General features: G+C 40.8%; 1 protein-coding gene across 1 annotated transcript in view; it reads right to left on the bottom strand.

Annotated features, from left to right (window-relative positions):
• LOC121010141 (sodium/glucose cotransporter 1-like) overlaps positions 1-17,115 on the bottom strand; it is a 58,736-nt gene that overhangs the window by 12,427 nt on the left and 29,194 nt on the right. The window contains exons 9-11 of the mRNA XM_040443532.1: positions 10,187-10,322; positions 7,615-7,722; positions 5,988-6,138 (exon numbers count right to left, since the gene is read on the bottom strand). Coding sequence (XP_040299466.1) covers positions 5,988-6,138; positions 7,615-7,722; positions 10,187-10,322 — 395 coding nt within the window. The remainder of the gene's footprint in view (positions 1-5,987; positions 6,139-7,614; positions 7,723-10,186; positions 10,323-17,115) is intronic.

Below are 17,115 nucleotides of genomic sequence, written 5' to 3'. Positions count from 1 at the left end.
ATATATACAATATATAACAGAACTAGACAAAAATTAAGAATACAGAAATGTCAACACATTTCAAAAGATTAAAATGTCATATAGAGTACATTCTTGGATCACAGCAGAATAACTTAGATATCAGTAACAATAAAATAGGAAAGTGCCCACTACTTGGACATCCAACAGCACACTTCTAAATAACCGATGAACAGAGGAAAAAATCGCAAGGAAATTGGAAAATATTTTGGACTGAATGAAAATGAAAACACAACCTATCAAAACTTGTGGGATGCAGCTAAGGCAGGCCTTAGAGGGAAATTTATAGCTTTAAATGGTAATCATAAAAAATAAGAAAGGTTTTAAGGCAATGATCTGAATTTCTACTTTAAGAAGCTATAAAAAAGAAGAGCAGTGTAAATTCAGAGTAAATTAAAAAAAAAAGAAAGAAAGAAAAGAAAAACAGAAATCGATGGGCGAAAAAACCCACAAAAACCAAAAGAATCAACAATTCCAAAAGTTGGTTCTTTGGAAAGATTATTAAAATTGAAAATCCCTTAGGCAAATTTTATCAAAAGAAAGATAACCCCCCACCACAAATTACCAATATCAAGAATGAGAGTTGGTTATTGCTAAAGATCCTACAGATTTTAAACGGATAATGAAATTATGGGAGGTGCTCAGAGCCATCCCAGTGAAGATGCTTCTGAACATCCTGCTTACCAGTATATCAGGGAATGCAAAAACCATGCTAGGCAAATAACCTGCACCAAGATCAGGACTGAAATACACTACTTGGGTGATTTAGCTTGAGAAGACTGATTACCAGATGTAATGAATGCAGTCTGGCAAGATGGCTTCTCCTAAAAGCATGTCAAAAAATGCATAGAGGATGGCACAAATCCTTAAAGGTATGGAGATTACAGAATATGAGTTAAAAGTTATAAATCAGATGTTGGGAGTTTGCATTCTTTTTTGTTTCAATGTTTTATTTATTTTTGAGAGAGAGAGAGAGAGAGAGAGAGAGAGAGAGAGAGAGCGAGCAGGGCAGGGGCAGAGAGAGGGAGATGTAGAATCCAAAGCAGGCTTCAGGCTCCAAGCTGAGCTGTCAGCACAGAGCCTGACATGGGGCTCAAACTCACAAACTGTAAGACAATGACCTGAGCCAAAGTCAGACACTTAACTGACTGAGCCACCCAGCACCCCTGGAGTTTGCATTCTGAGATGTGACCACAATTCTAGATGATGCAAAAATTTGTTTAAGCTATGTTAATAAAGGTACAGTTGATGCAAATGTGTGTGAGTAGCAATCGAGTGTCATGCTGACCGTTTTTTTTCTTATAAACATTATTTTTTTACCGTTCACAGTCAGATATACATCTGAAATAGATTTTGCGTATGGTGTGAAGTAAGAGTCAGCATTCTTTTTTCCATGAATAGCCAAATCACCCAGGACCATTTATTGAAAATCCTTCTCCCCATCAATTTCTCTACTGCATTATACTGGAATCTTTGCCATAAATCAGGTGACTATATATCTGTGGGCCTTCCTCTGTATTCTGTCTGTACTATATTCCATTGATTTAGACAAATCAAATTTGGTACAAATATTGGTACCCAAATCACATTGTCTAATTAGTATCACTTCATAATAGATACTGGTATCTGTTAACTTAAATCCTCCAGCTTTGTTCATTTTCAGGAATTGCTTTGGCCTTTCTTTTCTTCTTCTTCTCCTTTTTTTTGGTTTTGGCTTTCTTTGCTCTTTGCATGTCTGTCTGAATTTTAGAAAGGTTTGTCAATTTTTACACGCACAAATAAATCTACTGCAATTTTGACAAGGATTACTTTGAATATGTAGAATAATATGAAAGGAATATAGTGTCAATATTGAATCGTCTAATTCCTGGATATGGTATATTCCTTTATATACTTCGGTCTCATTAATTTCTCTCAACAATGCTTTGTAATTTTCAGCAATTTTCTCACTTTTGTGAGATTTATTCCTAAGTGTTTGATATGGTTTAATGACACTATAAATGATAATGTGTAAAATATGATTAATTCTTATATTTTGATCTTGCACCAGTCTTGTTAAATTCACTTTTAAATTTTAGCAGTTTGTCTATAAAGTCTTTTATGATAATTTTATTTCTATCCCCATGCCATTTATTTCCTTTTCTTACCTTTTTGTGCAGGATAGTACAACTCCAGCAAAACTTTGAATAAAAGTGGTTGTGGTGGACATTTGTGTCTAGTTCCCAATCACAGGGGAAAATATTTTCAGATGTAAACATTAAGTATGATACATACTATAGGTTTTTTAATATATGTGTATATTAAAATATACATATATATTTAAAAGCCAGAGTAAAGAAGTGCCTTTAAATTCCTAATTTTCTAAGATGAAACAATAAATAAATAGGCATTAAACATTCTAAATTATTTTCATCTGTTGTGATGATTGTATTATTTTCTCCTGTTTTCAGTTAATGTGGTCAAGTACATTGATTGATTTTTGAATTAAAAAAACTATTCTTGCATTCCTGGAATAAACCCCAGATGGTCATGGTCTATTTGTCTTTTTCTATGTTACTGGACCTGCAAATATTCTGCTTAAAATTTCTGCATCTATGTTCATATTGGCATGGTATGTATTTTACCATGTTTTCTTTAAGCTTGCCTCAATCATATTTTAAAGATATCTCTTTTTAATGAATTCTCAGGATACAAAATGAACATACAGTAGTGTACAAAATCAGTAATGTTTCTATACACTAACAATGAGTTACCTGAAAAAGAAATAAAGAAGACAATCCCATTTACAATAGCATCAAAAACAATAAAATACTTAGGAATAAATTTAAACAAGGAGGTGAAAGATTTCTACACTGAAAACTCTAAGATGTTGATAAAAGAAATTGAAGAAGACATAAATAAACAGAAAGATATCTTGTGTTCATGGACTAGACGAATTAATATTGTTAAAATGTCCATACTACTTAAAGCCATCTGTGGATTCAGTGCACTCCTTATCAAGATTCTAATGGCATTTTTTTTTTTTTTACAGAACTAGAAAAAGTAATCCTAAAATTTGTTTGGAATGACAAAAGACCCTGAATAGCCAAAGCAATCCTGAGAAAGAAGAACAAAGCTAGAGGTATCACACTTCTTGATTTCAAACTATATTACAAAGCTATAGTAATCCAAATAGTATGGTACTGGAATACAAAGAGATGCATAAACCAATAGAGCAGAATTGAGAGTCCAGAAATAAACCCATACATATACAGCCAACTAATATTGGACAAGGGAGCCAAGAACACTCAATGAAGGTGGTCTCTTCAATAAATTGTCCTGGGAAAATAGGATATTCACATGCAAAAAAATAAAACTAGATCCCTATCTTATACCACTCACAAAAATTAACTCAAAATGGATTAAAGATGGGGCACCTGGGTGGCTCAGTCAGTTAAGCATCTGACTTCGCCTCAGGTCATGATCTCACCATTTGTGAGTTTGAGCCCCATGTCAAGCTCTGTACTGACAGCTCAGAGGCTGGAGCCTGCTTCAGATTCTGTGTCTCCCTCTCTCTCTGCCCTTGCCCCACTCGTACTCTCTCTCTCAAAAATAAACAAACATTAAAAAATTCAAAATGGATTAAAGACTTAAATATGAGACCTGAAACTATAACTCTCGGGAGAAAAGATAGGAAATAAGCTCCTTGATATGGGTTTTAGCAATGGTTTTTTGGATATGACTCCAAAATCTCAAGGAACAAAAGCAAAAATAAACAAATAGAACTAGGTCACGCTAAAAAGCTTCTGCATAACAAAAGAAACAACAAAATGAAAAGGCAACCACAGAATGGGATAAAATATTTGCAAACAACACATCTGATAAGGGGTTAATATCCAAAATATATAAGGAACTTATACAACTCAATAGCAAAACAAAATATAACATATTCCAAGTAATCCAATTAAAAACTGAGCAGGGGCGCCTAGGTGGCTCAGTTGGTTGAGTGTCCAGCTCGATTTTGGCTCAGGTCATGATCCTAGGGTCATGGGATTGAGCCCTGTGTCAGGCTCCATATTGAGTGTGGAGCCTGCTGAAGATTCTCTCTCTCCCTCTCTCTCCCTCTCTCTCTCTCTCCCCCTCTGCCCCTCTCCCCTGCTTGCACTCTCTCTCTCTGAAAAAAAAAAAAAAAAAAAAAACCTGGGCAAAAGACCTGAATAGACATTTTTTCCAAAGAAGGTATTCAAATGGCCCATAGGTACATGAAAATGTGCTCAACATCACTAATCGTCAGGGACATGCATATCAAAACCACAGTGAACTATCATCTCATACCTGCTGGATAGCTGTTCTCAAAAATGCAAGAGATAACAAATACTAAGTATTGATGAGGATGCAGAGGAACAGGATCCCTTGTATACTGTATGCTGGAATGCAAACTGACTAAGCCACTATGCAAAACAACATGAAGTTTCCTCAAAAATTAAAAATTGAATTACCATATAATATAGCAATACTACTTGTGGGTATATATTTGAAGGAAACAAAACCACTGTTATGAAAAGATATCTGTACCCTCATGTTCATTGCAGCTTTATGTACAGTAGCTAAGCCATGGAAACAATCTAAAGGTCCACTGACAGATGTTTGGATAAAGAAAATATATGGATACACAATGGAATATTATTCAGTCAAAAAAAGGAAAGAAATCCTGCCATTTGTGGCAACATGGATGGACCTTAAGGGCATCATGCTAGGTGAAATAAATCAGACAGAGTTAGATAAATACCATATGATCTTACTTACAGGTGGAATCTAAAAACACCAAACTCCTAGAAACAGACGGCAGATTGGAGGCTGCCAGAGGTGAGGAGGGTATGGAAGAAATGGATAAAGGAGGTTAAAAGGCACAAGCTTCCAGTTATAAGAAAAATAACTTCTGGGATGCAATGTCCAGCATGGGGATTATAGCTAACAACACTGTATTGTATATTCAAAAGTTGCTGGGATGGTAGATTTTTAAAATTCTCATCACAAAAAAATATGTACCTATGCGTGATGATGGATATTAACTAAATTAATTGTGGAACTTCTTGAACCTCTGGGTAATGATCCACCAGTTTTGGAAAATCTTGGCCATTATCTTTTCAAAATTGCTTCTACCCAAACTATTCCTCTCTTTCTGTGATTCCAAGTGACATATATATTATTCTTATGATTGCATTCCATGTATATCTTCATTTTGTGCGTGTGTTTCATTTTTGATATTGTCAATTGGTCCATTGCCAATCCATTAATTATCTGCTATATCCAATCGTTAACCCATCCAAGTTCTTAATTTCAGATGTTTATTTTTCTTTTTTTAAGTTTATTTATTTATTTTGAGTGAGAGAGAGGGAGAGAAAGAGAGAGCGAAAACATGAGTTGAGGCAAAGAGAGAGACAGAGAGAATCCCTATGGAGTAAAGACAGCAACTATGTTTTACACATATAGAGCCCCCACCCCATGCCTAGCATGGTGCTGTATGGCATCATGGTTAACAGCATGGTCCTGAGATGGACATGTTCTCCTACTTACTGCGTGATGTCAGGTAGACCAATTTCCTTCTCTGAGCCACTCTCCCCCATTGATTGGTAAGATGAGAATAAGAACAGTAAAACTTACCTTTAAAGGTTGTCATGAGGACTAAATGAGACAATGAGGTAATTCTGTAAATTTCCTCACAAGGACTCTTTGGGGGGGGGGTACATTAAACTATGCTAGCATTTTTTAATCATCGTGATTATTATTTTTTCCCAAATGGAAACAAGTTTCTTTGTGATTTTAAAAACAATACATCATCATTGCAAAACTGTAGCAAAAAAGTACAACCATACTGTATTTAAATAATTCTATATACAGTATGATAGCCTAATTTTTCACATAATCACTTCTGGTGGGCATTGTTTTCATTGACAGCCGAAACTAGCATGGTTAGAGGAGTCCTTCACCTTCCTGTTACCATGAGCTCCTTTTCAGTGGCCATAGGCCGAATCTGGGTGTAGATGTCCATTGTGAACAGGGTGCTGGCACAGTTGAAAATAGAAGTCAGGGAGGACATGAGAGAGGCCCATAGTGCAGACAGCATCAAGCCTCGTATGCCTAGAAGAGAAGGGACATTTCCTGGGCCTCCAGCTCTCTGGCCATGCCAGGAGATGCCTTAGGCCTCCTAAGGCACTTTTCTATATACTACATTTTCTCCTACAAAAAACATTCAAATTTTATTTGGAGTGGCATTCCATCTAAAATAGATTAAAGCATTACGTTTGTCCTTGCTTTGTGATGAAACTTACTAGTTTCCTGCACTGTCTTTATATAATAATGAGAGTTAATATCTCTTGGGTGGTTATTTTGTGCCAGAATATTTCCTTGGGCATTAGCCCGTACCATCTTCCCTACAGCCCTGTGAGATGGACTCCACTGCTGCCTCACTTTTACAGATGAGAAGCCAGTGGCTCAGAGAAAGTTCAGACTGGAGGCAAGGGATGTGACTCCTTGTGTCCCAGTGTCCTCATCTCTAAAGTGGGCATAAAAGTACCTATCACACAGGGCTGCTGTTAAGATGAAGTTAAGCAGATGGGTTAACAGAGAGCAAGCACTCATAAAGTGTGAGCTATTAACATAACAATCTAATATTTTCACCTGAAAGGCTATCCTACTGCAGGGACTTGACTCTGCAGAATGATTTCTACGTGTTGATGGGAGAGCCTGAGGCTTAACTGGCGCCTGAGCTGGAGGCCCACTGCAGCAAGGTTCCCAGTGTATTCTGTAGGCTACTGGGCCAGGCAAAGACTGGTGTCCTTGCATCTACCTCCCTTCAACTGCCCTGCAGTTGACCCTCACTTGAAGCCCTGGGTGCTTTAGGATGGGCTCAGCTGCGTAACCTGGACAACTTCCTTCCTGAACTGTGCGATGGTCAGTATTTCTCTCACTCAGATTCCATCTCTATTGGATTTTATGGAAATAGCTCAACTTTGATCTCTAGAGCTCTTACTGATCTTTAGAGCTAATATGGGATTTAAAAAATGTTTGGCCATCTCCACGGGATTTGAGGAAGTAGTTGAGATGAACACACAGACTCACTGTTAATTTGCAGTGAAAGCCATCTCACTGTTGGTGAACTGTCCATCTCCCTGACCACCCAGTGGAATAAGCTCTTTGAGATCAGGGCTAGGTATTGCTCATCTCTGCCTTCTCATTGCTTAGGACGATGCCTGGCACAGAGTGGAGCCCTCCAGCGGAATGAGTGAGTAAAAGCTTGAGTTAAGCAGGGGAAGTGAACAATGCAAATCGTGGGCATGAGCTAGCTGTGCCTCTGAGAGCATATACCTTGTGTGAGTGTGTGAGAGATGATGGAGAAGGAGGCCTGGCTCCTTCCCTCAGGGCAAGCAAAGCTCCATCTATATCACTAATGTCCCCCCTACTTCACAGCCAACATTTCCACCCAGAAAGATGGGCTGCCTGGTAGATAAGCCACCCCCAGCTTTCACACTGCTAACTATCCACTTAAAGCCTGAGGGCACAGGTTCCAATGGGGACACAGATGATGTGGTTTCCATGGCATGGCCCATCTCTTACCTTTGGGAAGCAGCTCTACCACCAGCACCGGGTAGGCAATGGAGCTGCAACCAGTTCTGGTGCCACAGAACCTCTCACATACTGAAGGTACAACACATGCCACTTTATCTGCAAGGGGAGGTAACAGTCACGTCACACCAACATGTTGGCCTTAGAGCTCTAGAATCTGAGTTGAGGGAAAGGGAAGCAAATTAGGAATTCTATGTGGATGTCAGATTGGTCTACTGGTGACAGCTCCGATTCATGATCCTTCTCAGGAGGATCACTCCTCAGGAGCTTGGGGTAGAGGCAAGGGCTAGGAATTAGGCACCTAGGAGCTAGATGAATCAGGGCTTCTACCAATTCACTGCTTGACCCCACGCATGTCATATGGCCTCGACATGCCTTTCAGTGACCACTGCTAGGTGACAGATTATTCACCCACATACTAATGCGTGAACAACTCATAACCTTATTTGCTTAGCCCTCACAGGAGTGTTATTTCAGAGTATTTGGGAAGGAATTTTGGACAAAGGGAAGGAAAGGGAGTGAATGTGATATGTTGTTTAAGAGCTTAAATTAGGAATATAAAGTTATAATCTGATATAAAGCTACCCAAAACAACAAATCAACTTTTATGACAAAGAAGCAGGATATTGCCCCAGTTTATGGGGCAAGCTATTTACTGGGGACAGCTATCGAGCCTAAGCACTGGTTACCAAACATCTTGAGGAAGACTAATACTAAAGCTTGATTAGAAACTCAAGGGGGCAGCTGCATCCATTTACATCTTCCCACTCTCCCTGCCTCCTGCTTCGGGTAACAGAACCTCTGAGACACTTGGGGTGGTATAGGAAGGGCCCAGGAGCCAGGCCTGGCCATTCTGGAAGTTCCTTCCCCTTGGCTACAAGACTGGTCCCTATCACTAAGTGAGTTCACTAAGACTCCTCTAGGATTTTTGCTGGAACTATAGGGAAAAGAAACACTTGGTGGGTATTGTTGAGCTGGTGGGATAGAGGTCTGCTGCAGCTGGTGACCACTTTGCCAACAGAAGGCCTGAGGATGACACTAGCTCTGAAGAAAGAGGAGCTAAAAAGGTGCATGTCATGTTCAACCAAGGGCCCCAAATAATACAGTGTCCTAAACAGAAAAACAGATTTCAAGAACCACACCTTGGCAGTTGGCAGTGTCTGGCCCCCAGCTCTGGCCAGGGGAGAGACCCAGAATCTAGGGCCAAGAGCACTTGGGTTATTGGAAAAGCATATTCTTCCAGGAACATGGACAGGTGCCAAGCTTCCATGATAAGTGGCTTTCTGGCTTTATACACCTGGCATGTGCAAATGGATATGTGAATCTGGCCATTTCTGAGGACTAGGGACAGGTGGTTCCTGGCTCTTCTCACCCCAAGGGCTCTCCACCAGTGCATTCCATCAACTCTGTTCACCCCTTGGTCAGAAGGCTGGAGAGAGTTGGGGTTCTCGAAACCCATTCCAGCTAGAGGGAGAAGCCATTCCCCGCTCTTTTCCCCTCTCCCTAAGTAGTTTCCTCTCTAGAGTCCAAGATATATGTGACTCTTCCCAGTCTTCTTCTTTAGTGAGCAGGGTGGTCTCTGCTGTGGAGTGGGGTAGGGAGGCAGGTCCACAAAGCCCAGGGCATTCTGGAGTCCTAGAGAGCACATCAGCATATTTCTTAACCAATGAGGAGGCATGAGACCCCCAAATGCCACCGGACAGTCAAAGACCAAATCTGGGAATGCTGAAACAAGGCCTTTCTCTCTGTTAAAACTGGAAGGGAATTAGGGTTAAAAAGAGGCATGCCTCGGGGCAGAATGAAGGATGAATTAGGCTTAGAGATGTCTCCTGCACCTGTTACTTAGCAATAAGAAGTGTTTTACATTCTGTTTGGCCTTGTCAAAGCTCAGCAGCAGAAGATTCCCGTGGAAGCCACCTGCTTTGCCATAGTGGCCGCACCTATCAGAGAAAGTGCTCCATGAAGGTTTAATGAATAAACAAACCTGGTACGGCTAGTAAGACAAGGTTGAAATGGGAATAAGACATCCACAGAATTATGATAGCTCATTAAGGGAAACAGAGATGCTTTAATAGCATTTAGTAGAAAGAACGTGGGCCTGAGTCAGACCCACTTTGGGGGTTTACATCAAGCTCCCCCTCTGAGAAGCCCTCCTCAAGGTCTAAGTGAGCAGTGATAGCATCTTTCAGATCCCCAGCACAGCACCTGGCACAAAGGCGTGCATGCCATGATGATGCATCAGTGCAAGGGGAGTAAGTAAGCCTTCCTGCAGATTGTGCCTCCAAGCTCTGGCAGAGACTGGGCTCTGGCTGCATGGAGCATTGGTCAGCTCTTCCCTGCCTGAACTCTTCGCACGGAATTTCTCTCTTGCCACCTACATCCATGGTCTCTGCCAGACTTCTGTTTGGCAGCATCCCTAATCCGAGCCCCTTAGCTCCCTAGAAAGGAATCTGGGGCATCTCAACACCTCCCAATACTGTGGGAGGCCTGATGACCCCAAACGTCCTCTAGATCTCTAAGAAAACAGAAGATCAGTGTGAACACATCAGAATTAAGAATTTACCCGGGAACAAGATGCGGCTGATCATTCCCGGCATCACTATGCTAAACATGGGCAGCAGCTTCAGGTACCCACAAAGGACGCAGCCGCCTCTCACATGAGACATGTTCTTCCCTGCCAGGCATCGCTGGACAAAAATCTGCCAAGGAAACACAGATGGGTGAGGCGGGGGGTGGGGCTATCAGTGAATCAAGTGTGGGCTACCACGGCACAGACAGGATAACTGTGACCTGCTGCAGCAGCAGGATGTGCCCTCTGGTGGGTTCTTGCTAAGCTGCTCACCCCAATCGTCCAGGCATCTTCAGGGCAGGCAGGGCCAGAGGAGATGCACGTGACCAATAGCATGTTTTGCTCAGTGCACAGTTGCCTGAAGGGACAGGAATGGTGTGCGTGACCTTGGCCTCATTGTTAGCACTGCAAACCAATTACAGAGGCACAGTGCTTATGAACTGTCCCCTGGCAAGGACAAGACTCCCTCCTAGAGGGCACAGACTGTCCCTGCGGGGCAGAAGGAAGAGGGCCCTTGTGACATCAATCAAAGCAAAGGGTCCCCGGCACCAAAGGAATTTTCAGAACTGGGACCAACTTTGTTCATCTAAATTGAAATGAACCAGTATAGATCTTTAAAACGCAAAATCTCCTAGGAGATGTCTCACGACCCATTTCATAGTGCTCCTGCCATAAGAAGCAGTGTGCACTCAGGCCAAACAGAATGCTACAGCTGGCAGGTGGAGAAGCACTTAAGAAAGCACATAAAGACACGGTCCGGTGCATCACAACAATGCAGTATTATGTATGTACTCAAAGTTCGTTTCTGAAAAACACTTAGATAATGTGAAAAATGCTCACAGTGTGATGGTAACTAAAAGGCATACAGGATCCAACAGCAGGCTGTACACCGTGGCTCTGTACTGAGAAAAAAAGTGCACAGGAATAAAGTGACATGGTTAGAGTGGTTAATCCTGGCATGGGAAAATTAGCAGGCAGGATGGTCATCTTCTTTTTATGTTTTGTTTATTGTCCAAATGCATGATTTTAATAATAGGGGGAAGAGCCCCAAAGTGGTCCTCCTCATGAAACAGGTACTGTTTCTCAGGAGGTCCAATGGTATCCTGTTGCTGGCCTCTCAGTGAACGCAGGCTTCCACTTGAGCGGGTGTGGGTGGGCAGCCAGGCTGCATTTCCTGGTCTTTACTTAGCCCAGTGCACAGAAGAGCCAGTCTCTCAAGAGAGGGGATGAAGGAGGAGGGCAAGGACAGAAAGTTGGCTCTCATTCTGAGGCAAGGGTGATCAGAAAGGCAGTACATCATCCATGTAGGAAGTCCTAAGCACTTTTGTACGTTATCATATATTACAAAGTGGGGCAAGGAGAGGACTATTGTTTAAAAATGGTGGTGGCCCAAAGTTAACAATTTTCCTTCCCTCAGATTGTTTGCTTCTCTTTCAATCAAACATTTTTAAGTCACTTTCTTTACTAGTTAGAAGTTACGTATTCTACTTCTGTGTATTTAATAATGACCCGTAAAATTTTCACATAGATGCAACTTCAAGTCTACAAATACAAGTCTTCAAATCAACATCCCCACCCTTCTGAACAATTTAGAGTCCACAGACAGATTTAACTCCAAACTGTGGTCCAATATTTTAGTTTTGTTCTATTTTTCACTTCCTGTACTTGCAATTATTATTTTTCAGCCCATTTGCTCAGGACCTGTCACTATCTTTGCTATTTTTCTTGCTCATGAGTAGTTCTTTTCTTTTCTTTTCTTTTCTTTTCCTTTTTTAACGTACATCCTTCAGTCCTTCTTTAGGGAAGGTTATGTCTTAATTTTGCCCTTGGTCATGAATAATACCTTAGCTGGGCATGTACTTTAGACGTGACAGTTTCCTCAATGCCTTTGAAAATTTTACTCCTCTGCCATGGGTTATGTGGTTGCAGCTGAGAAGCCTGTTGTTGGTATAACTGTCTTCTTTCATCAGTAATCTTTCCTCTTAGGTACCTTTCAAAATCTCCTTGTTTTCGATGTTCTGAACTTTCATTACGGTTTCATTCCATTTCTTTGTGTGGATTTGTAAATTATTTCTGCTTGAGATTCACTGTGATTCTGGAATCCAATGCTTCCTGCTCTTTTAGCAATGGCAAAACTTCTCAGCCACTTTCTCTTAAATATTGCTTCTCTCTCCTTTTCTTCTGGAGCTCCAACGAGATATATTTTATTTATTTTTTTTTTTAATTTTTTTTTCAACGTTTATTTATTTTTGGGACAGAGAGAGACAGAGCATGAACGGGCGAGGGGCAGAGAGAGAGGGAGACACAGAATCAGAATCAGGCTCCAGGCTCTGAGCCATCAGCCCAGAGCCCGACGCGGGGCTCGAACTCACGGACCGCGAGATCGTGACCTGGCTGAAGTCGGACGCTTAACCGACTGCGCCACCCAGGCGCCCCATCCAACGAGATATATTTTAATCCTGATTCTCTCTTCCATGTCACTTTGTTTCCCTGTCATAATTTCCAGCTTTGTGCTTTCCATTTCTTCAGTTATCTCTTTCAGATGACTATTTTTTCCCCTTCAGCTATGCTTAATCTGCTAGTTTTTTAATGTTTATTTATTTAAGTAACCTCTACACCTAATGTGATCTACGACTCTGAGATCAAGAGTTGCATGCTCCTCCCACTGAGCCAGCCAGGTGCTCCTTTAATCTGCTATTTTAACAGCTACTGAGTTTCAGTAAGCCTATTTTTCATATCTAGAAGTTTGATTATTCAAATCTGACTGATCATTTTGGTAGAATGGTGTTAATGTTTTTAGTTCCATTTTTATTTCTTTAAACTTTTTTTTTTTTTGTATTTGGTATCGTATACCTCAATGTTCTGAAGTTTGGGGGTACTAATTCTGCTGTTTCTGGCTCAAGGTGGTTTGATTCTTCCGTGTCTTCTAATTTCAGCTTAGGGGCTCATGTTGGGCAGGCATTCATTTGTGGGAATCCTGCAAGACCTCGGCTGAGGGTGCATCTCTCCAGGGAAAATCTGCCATTACTCCTGCCGGGTCAATGTGTAACAAATTTTGGATGAGTTTATGTTCATTTCTTCCCATGGGGTTTCCTTGACAATTCAGGGAATTAAATTAAATTAAAAATTTTAATTAAACACCTAAATGTATAGGAAGGCTAGTCTTCCCTTGTGAGTTCTCAGGGGAGAATTTTTCTTCCTCCTGGGGCTCAGGTTGATTTTGTTTGTTTGTTTGTTTGTTTGTTTTCAGCTATTTCTCCTTGCTGGTGGGCAGATATTTTCCCAGTCCACCTTTTCCCTGAGGTAACAGCCTTCACTCTTCACCACTCATGAACTCAAGGCCTTTCTCCTGTTCTCACCTGGCCAGTTAAACCTAAGCCTCGGAAATCCTGGCTTGGCAAATGCTCTCAGGGCACCATAGGTGTTAGTGTCAGCTTAACTTTCTCTCTCTCTCTTTTAAATGTTTATTTACTTATTTTTGAGAGATAGAAAGAGATAGAGAATATGAGCAAGGGAGGGTTAGAGAGGAGAGAGAGAATTCCAAGCAGGATCCACCCTGTCAGTGCAGAGCCCAACGTGGGGCTCAAACTCACCAACCGTGAGATCATGACCTGAGGTGAAACCAAGAGTCAGATGCTTAACCAACTGAGCCACCCAGGTGCCCCTCAGCGTAACTCTCTTGAGTTCACTACTCTCTTTGGTTTTTTGGCCTCTGGAGATTTTCTTCCTTTCTTATGAGCTTTGCTATGACTACAAAAAGATGCTTGTTACATTTTACCCAGTAGAACTAGAAAATTTTGTTATGGGAGGTAGTTCAGGAAATCTAGTTTACCCATTGTCAGAAGTGAAAGGCCAGGGGCAACTTTTAAATTTGCAGAAGAAACTGAAAAGAAAAATACAGAAAGATCAATAAACATGTGGTAAATAGATCGGCAAAAATACAAATAAAAAAAATCCTCAGAGCTATATTAGAGAGAATACCCATGTATTGTGCTCTGGATCTCATTTCTTGTCTTTCCACTCACTACATTTTAAAGACCCTTTAGTGTTGCTACATGTCATCTAGTCCATTGCTCTCATGACTGTATGGTATTCCACAGTCTTACTGCCCCCCTGCCATTTTATCTACCCACTTAGGAGTAACCAGCACAATCAACACTGTGATCAACATTGCATATTATAGTCCCTCATGAACTTGCATGAGGATTTTTTAGGTAGCTTCTGAGGAACACCACTGCTAGCTCAGAGTACGATATACTTACTTTTATAAAATACTGCTGGATTACCCTCCAGAACAGATCACACCAGTCTATACTTCCACCAAAAGTGCACGAGTTTTTTTTTGTTTTTTTTTTTTTTTGAGAGAGACAGAGATAGTTTAAGTGGGGGAAGGGCAGAGAGAGAGAGGGAGACAGAGAATCCCAAGCAGGCTCCACACAGTCAACACAGAGCCCAACTTGGGGCCTGAATTCATGAAACCACGAGATTATGACCTGAGCTGAAACCAAGAGCTGGGTGCTTAACTGGCTGAGCCACCCAGGAGCCCTTGTGTGAGGGCTGACCTGGGCATTATCAATCTTTCTAATTTTGCCAGTCTCCTTGTGGTTTTAAGCTGTACTTATGTGATAACTCTGGGTTATATGCTTGTTAGCATTAATGCTTGTTTGAATTTCCTTTTTTATAAATGGCCTGTCATTATCTTTTGCCCACATTTCTTTTTTTTTTTTTTTTCCAACTTTTTTTTTTTTTTTTTTTTGGGAAAAAAAAGACAAAGGAATAAAGGGGGAGGAGCAGAGAGAGAGGGAGACACAGAATCGGAAACAGGCTCCAGGCTCCGAGCCATCAGCCCAGAGCCTGACGCGGGGCTCGAACTCACGGACCGCGAGATCGTGACCTGGCTGAAGTCGGACGCTTAACCGACTGCGCCACCCAGGCGCCCCTCTTTTGCCCACATTTCTATTGGAGCTCCTTTTTCTTATGGATTTGCTATTGTTTCTTATTCATGATAAGTCCAATAATCTTCTCTAATCTGTCATCTGTTGACTTTATCTATGATACTCTTTGTTAAAAAGTACTTATTATGTATGGGCCCCTGGGTGGCTCAGTCGGTTAAGTATCTACCTCTTGGTTTTGGCCCAGGTCATGATCTCAAAGTTCGTGGGCTTGAGCCCTGTGTTGGGCTCTATGCTGACCAGATTCTCTCTTTCTCCTTTGGGATTCTCCCTCCCTCCCTCTCTCTCTGCCCCTCCCCTGCTCATATGCTCACCAATTCTCTTTCTCTCTTTCAAAAATAAACTTAAAGAAGTAAAAAATAAAAAGTACTTATATGTAATGTAATCAAACCAGTATGATTTGTACTCCCTGATATGTCTTAAAAATATTCTGTTACCCTTCCTTAGATGCATAGTTTCACTTCCCACATTTAAGTCTTTAACCCACCTGAAGTCTACCTTTGTACTAAGTGCTGGCTGGGGGTGAAGTTTTGTTACTCCAGATAGTCCATTGGTTTTCTAACAACTAAGTTTTCTAACAAAGAGTATGTATCTCCCCCATTTCTTTCTTTCTTCCTTCCTTCCTTCCTTCCTTCCTTCCTTCCTTCCTTCCTTCCTTCCTTTCTTTCTTTCTTTTCCTTCCTTCCTTCCTTCCTTCCTTCCTTCCTTCCTTCCTTCCTTCCTTCCTTTCTATTCATTTAGTTAGTTAGTTAGTTAGTTAGTTAGTTAGTTTTATTTTAAGTTAGGCTCCAAGCCCAACCTGGGGCTTGAATTCATGACCCTGAGATCAAGAGTCTGTATGCTCTACTGACTGAGCCAGCCAGGTGCCCCACACCCCTGTTGATTTCTGAAGCCTCCTTAGATACATATTAAATTCCTATAAGTACATAAATCTGCCTGACCTCTTTATTCTGTTCCATTAGTCTGTGTGTCTATTCTTGGATATTTCAAACTATTTTTATTATTGCTACCTTGTAGATGTTTAAATATCTGGTTTGGCAAGTTCTCTCCCTTTGTTGTTCAGTTTCAAACTTGGGTTAGGGATTTATAGCATTTTCTTCTTCCACAAAATGTTTAAACCTTTTTTTATTGTGATATAAATATGAAAGTATTTTTTTATTGTGATATAAATATGAAAGTACACGGTAGCACATTAACAGCATACAGTCTAACACCCATCCAAATCGAGATGGAACATTGCAGGTACCCCAGAAGCCTCCCTGTGGCTCTTTTTTTGTTTTTTGTTTTGTTGTGTTTTTTTGCAAAAATTAAGGTGAAATTCACATAATATATAGTTAACCATTTTAAAGCGAACAATTCAGTAGCATTTAGTGCATTCCCAATCTTATGCAATTACCACCTCTCTCTACTTTCAAAACTTTTTCATCACCCCAGAAGAACAAACACATCCATTAAACTGTCCCCCTCCATTCCTTCTCTCCCAGCCCCTGGCAAGCACTAATTGGATTTCCATCTCTATGGATTTGCCTACTCTCGACATTTCATATAAAAGGAATCATACATTAGGTGATCTTTGCGTCTGGCTTCTTCCACTTAGTATAATGTTTCCGAGATCCATCTAGGTTGTAGTATGTGTTCCTACTTCATTCCTTTATATGGCTGAATAGTATTCCAATGAATGGATACACATTCTGTTTTATTAATTCATTGGTGGGTGAACATTTAGATTGTTTCCGCCTTGTGGTAATTGTGAATAATGCTGCTACGTGGGACTTTTTTTCATCTCAACCCCTTCCCTTGCTCCAGATATGACTGCTTTCATGACTACTTTATTTCTTCCTTGCTTTTCTTTATATATATGCCAATTACTATGTATTCCTAAATGACACAAGTTAGCACTGCCTGTGTTAAACTTTATAAAAATGTAATCATGCAGTGCCTAGCCTTCTGTGTCTAAAATCAAGCTGTGAA

This window comes from Herpailurus yagouaroundi, unplaced genomic scaffold (genome assembly GCF_014898765.1).
Source record: "Herpailurus yagouaroundi ecotype Mexico unplaced genomic scaffold, PumYag 191, whole genome shotgun sequence".
NCBI classification, from domain to species: Eukaryota; Metazoa; Chordata; class Mammalia; order Carnivora; family Felidae; genus Herpailurus; species Herpailurus yagouaroundi.
Note: the sequence above shows the minus strand (reverse complement) of the source record. Positions and strands in the feature narration are given on the sequence as shown.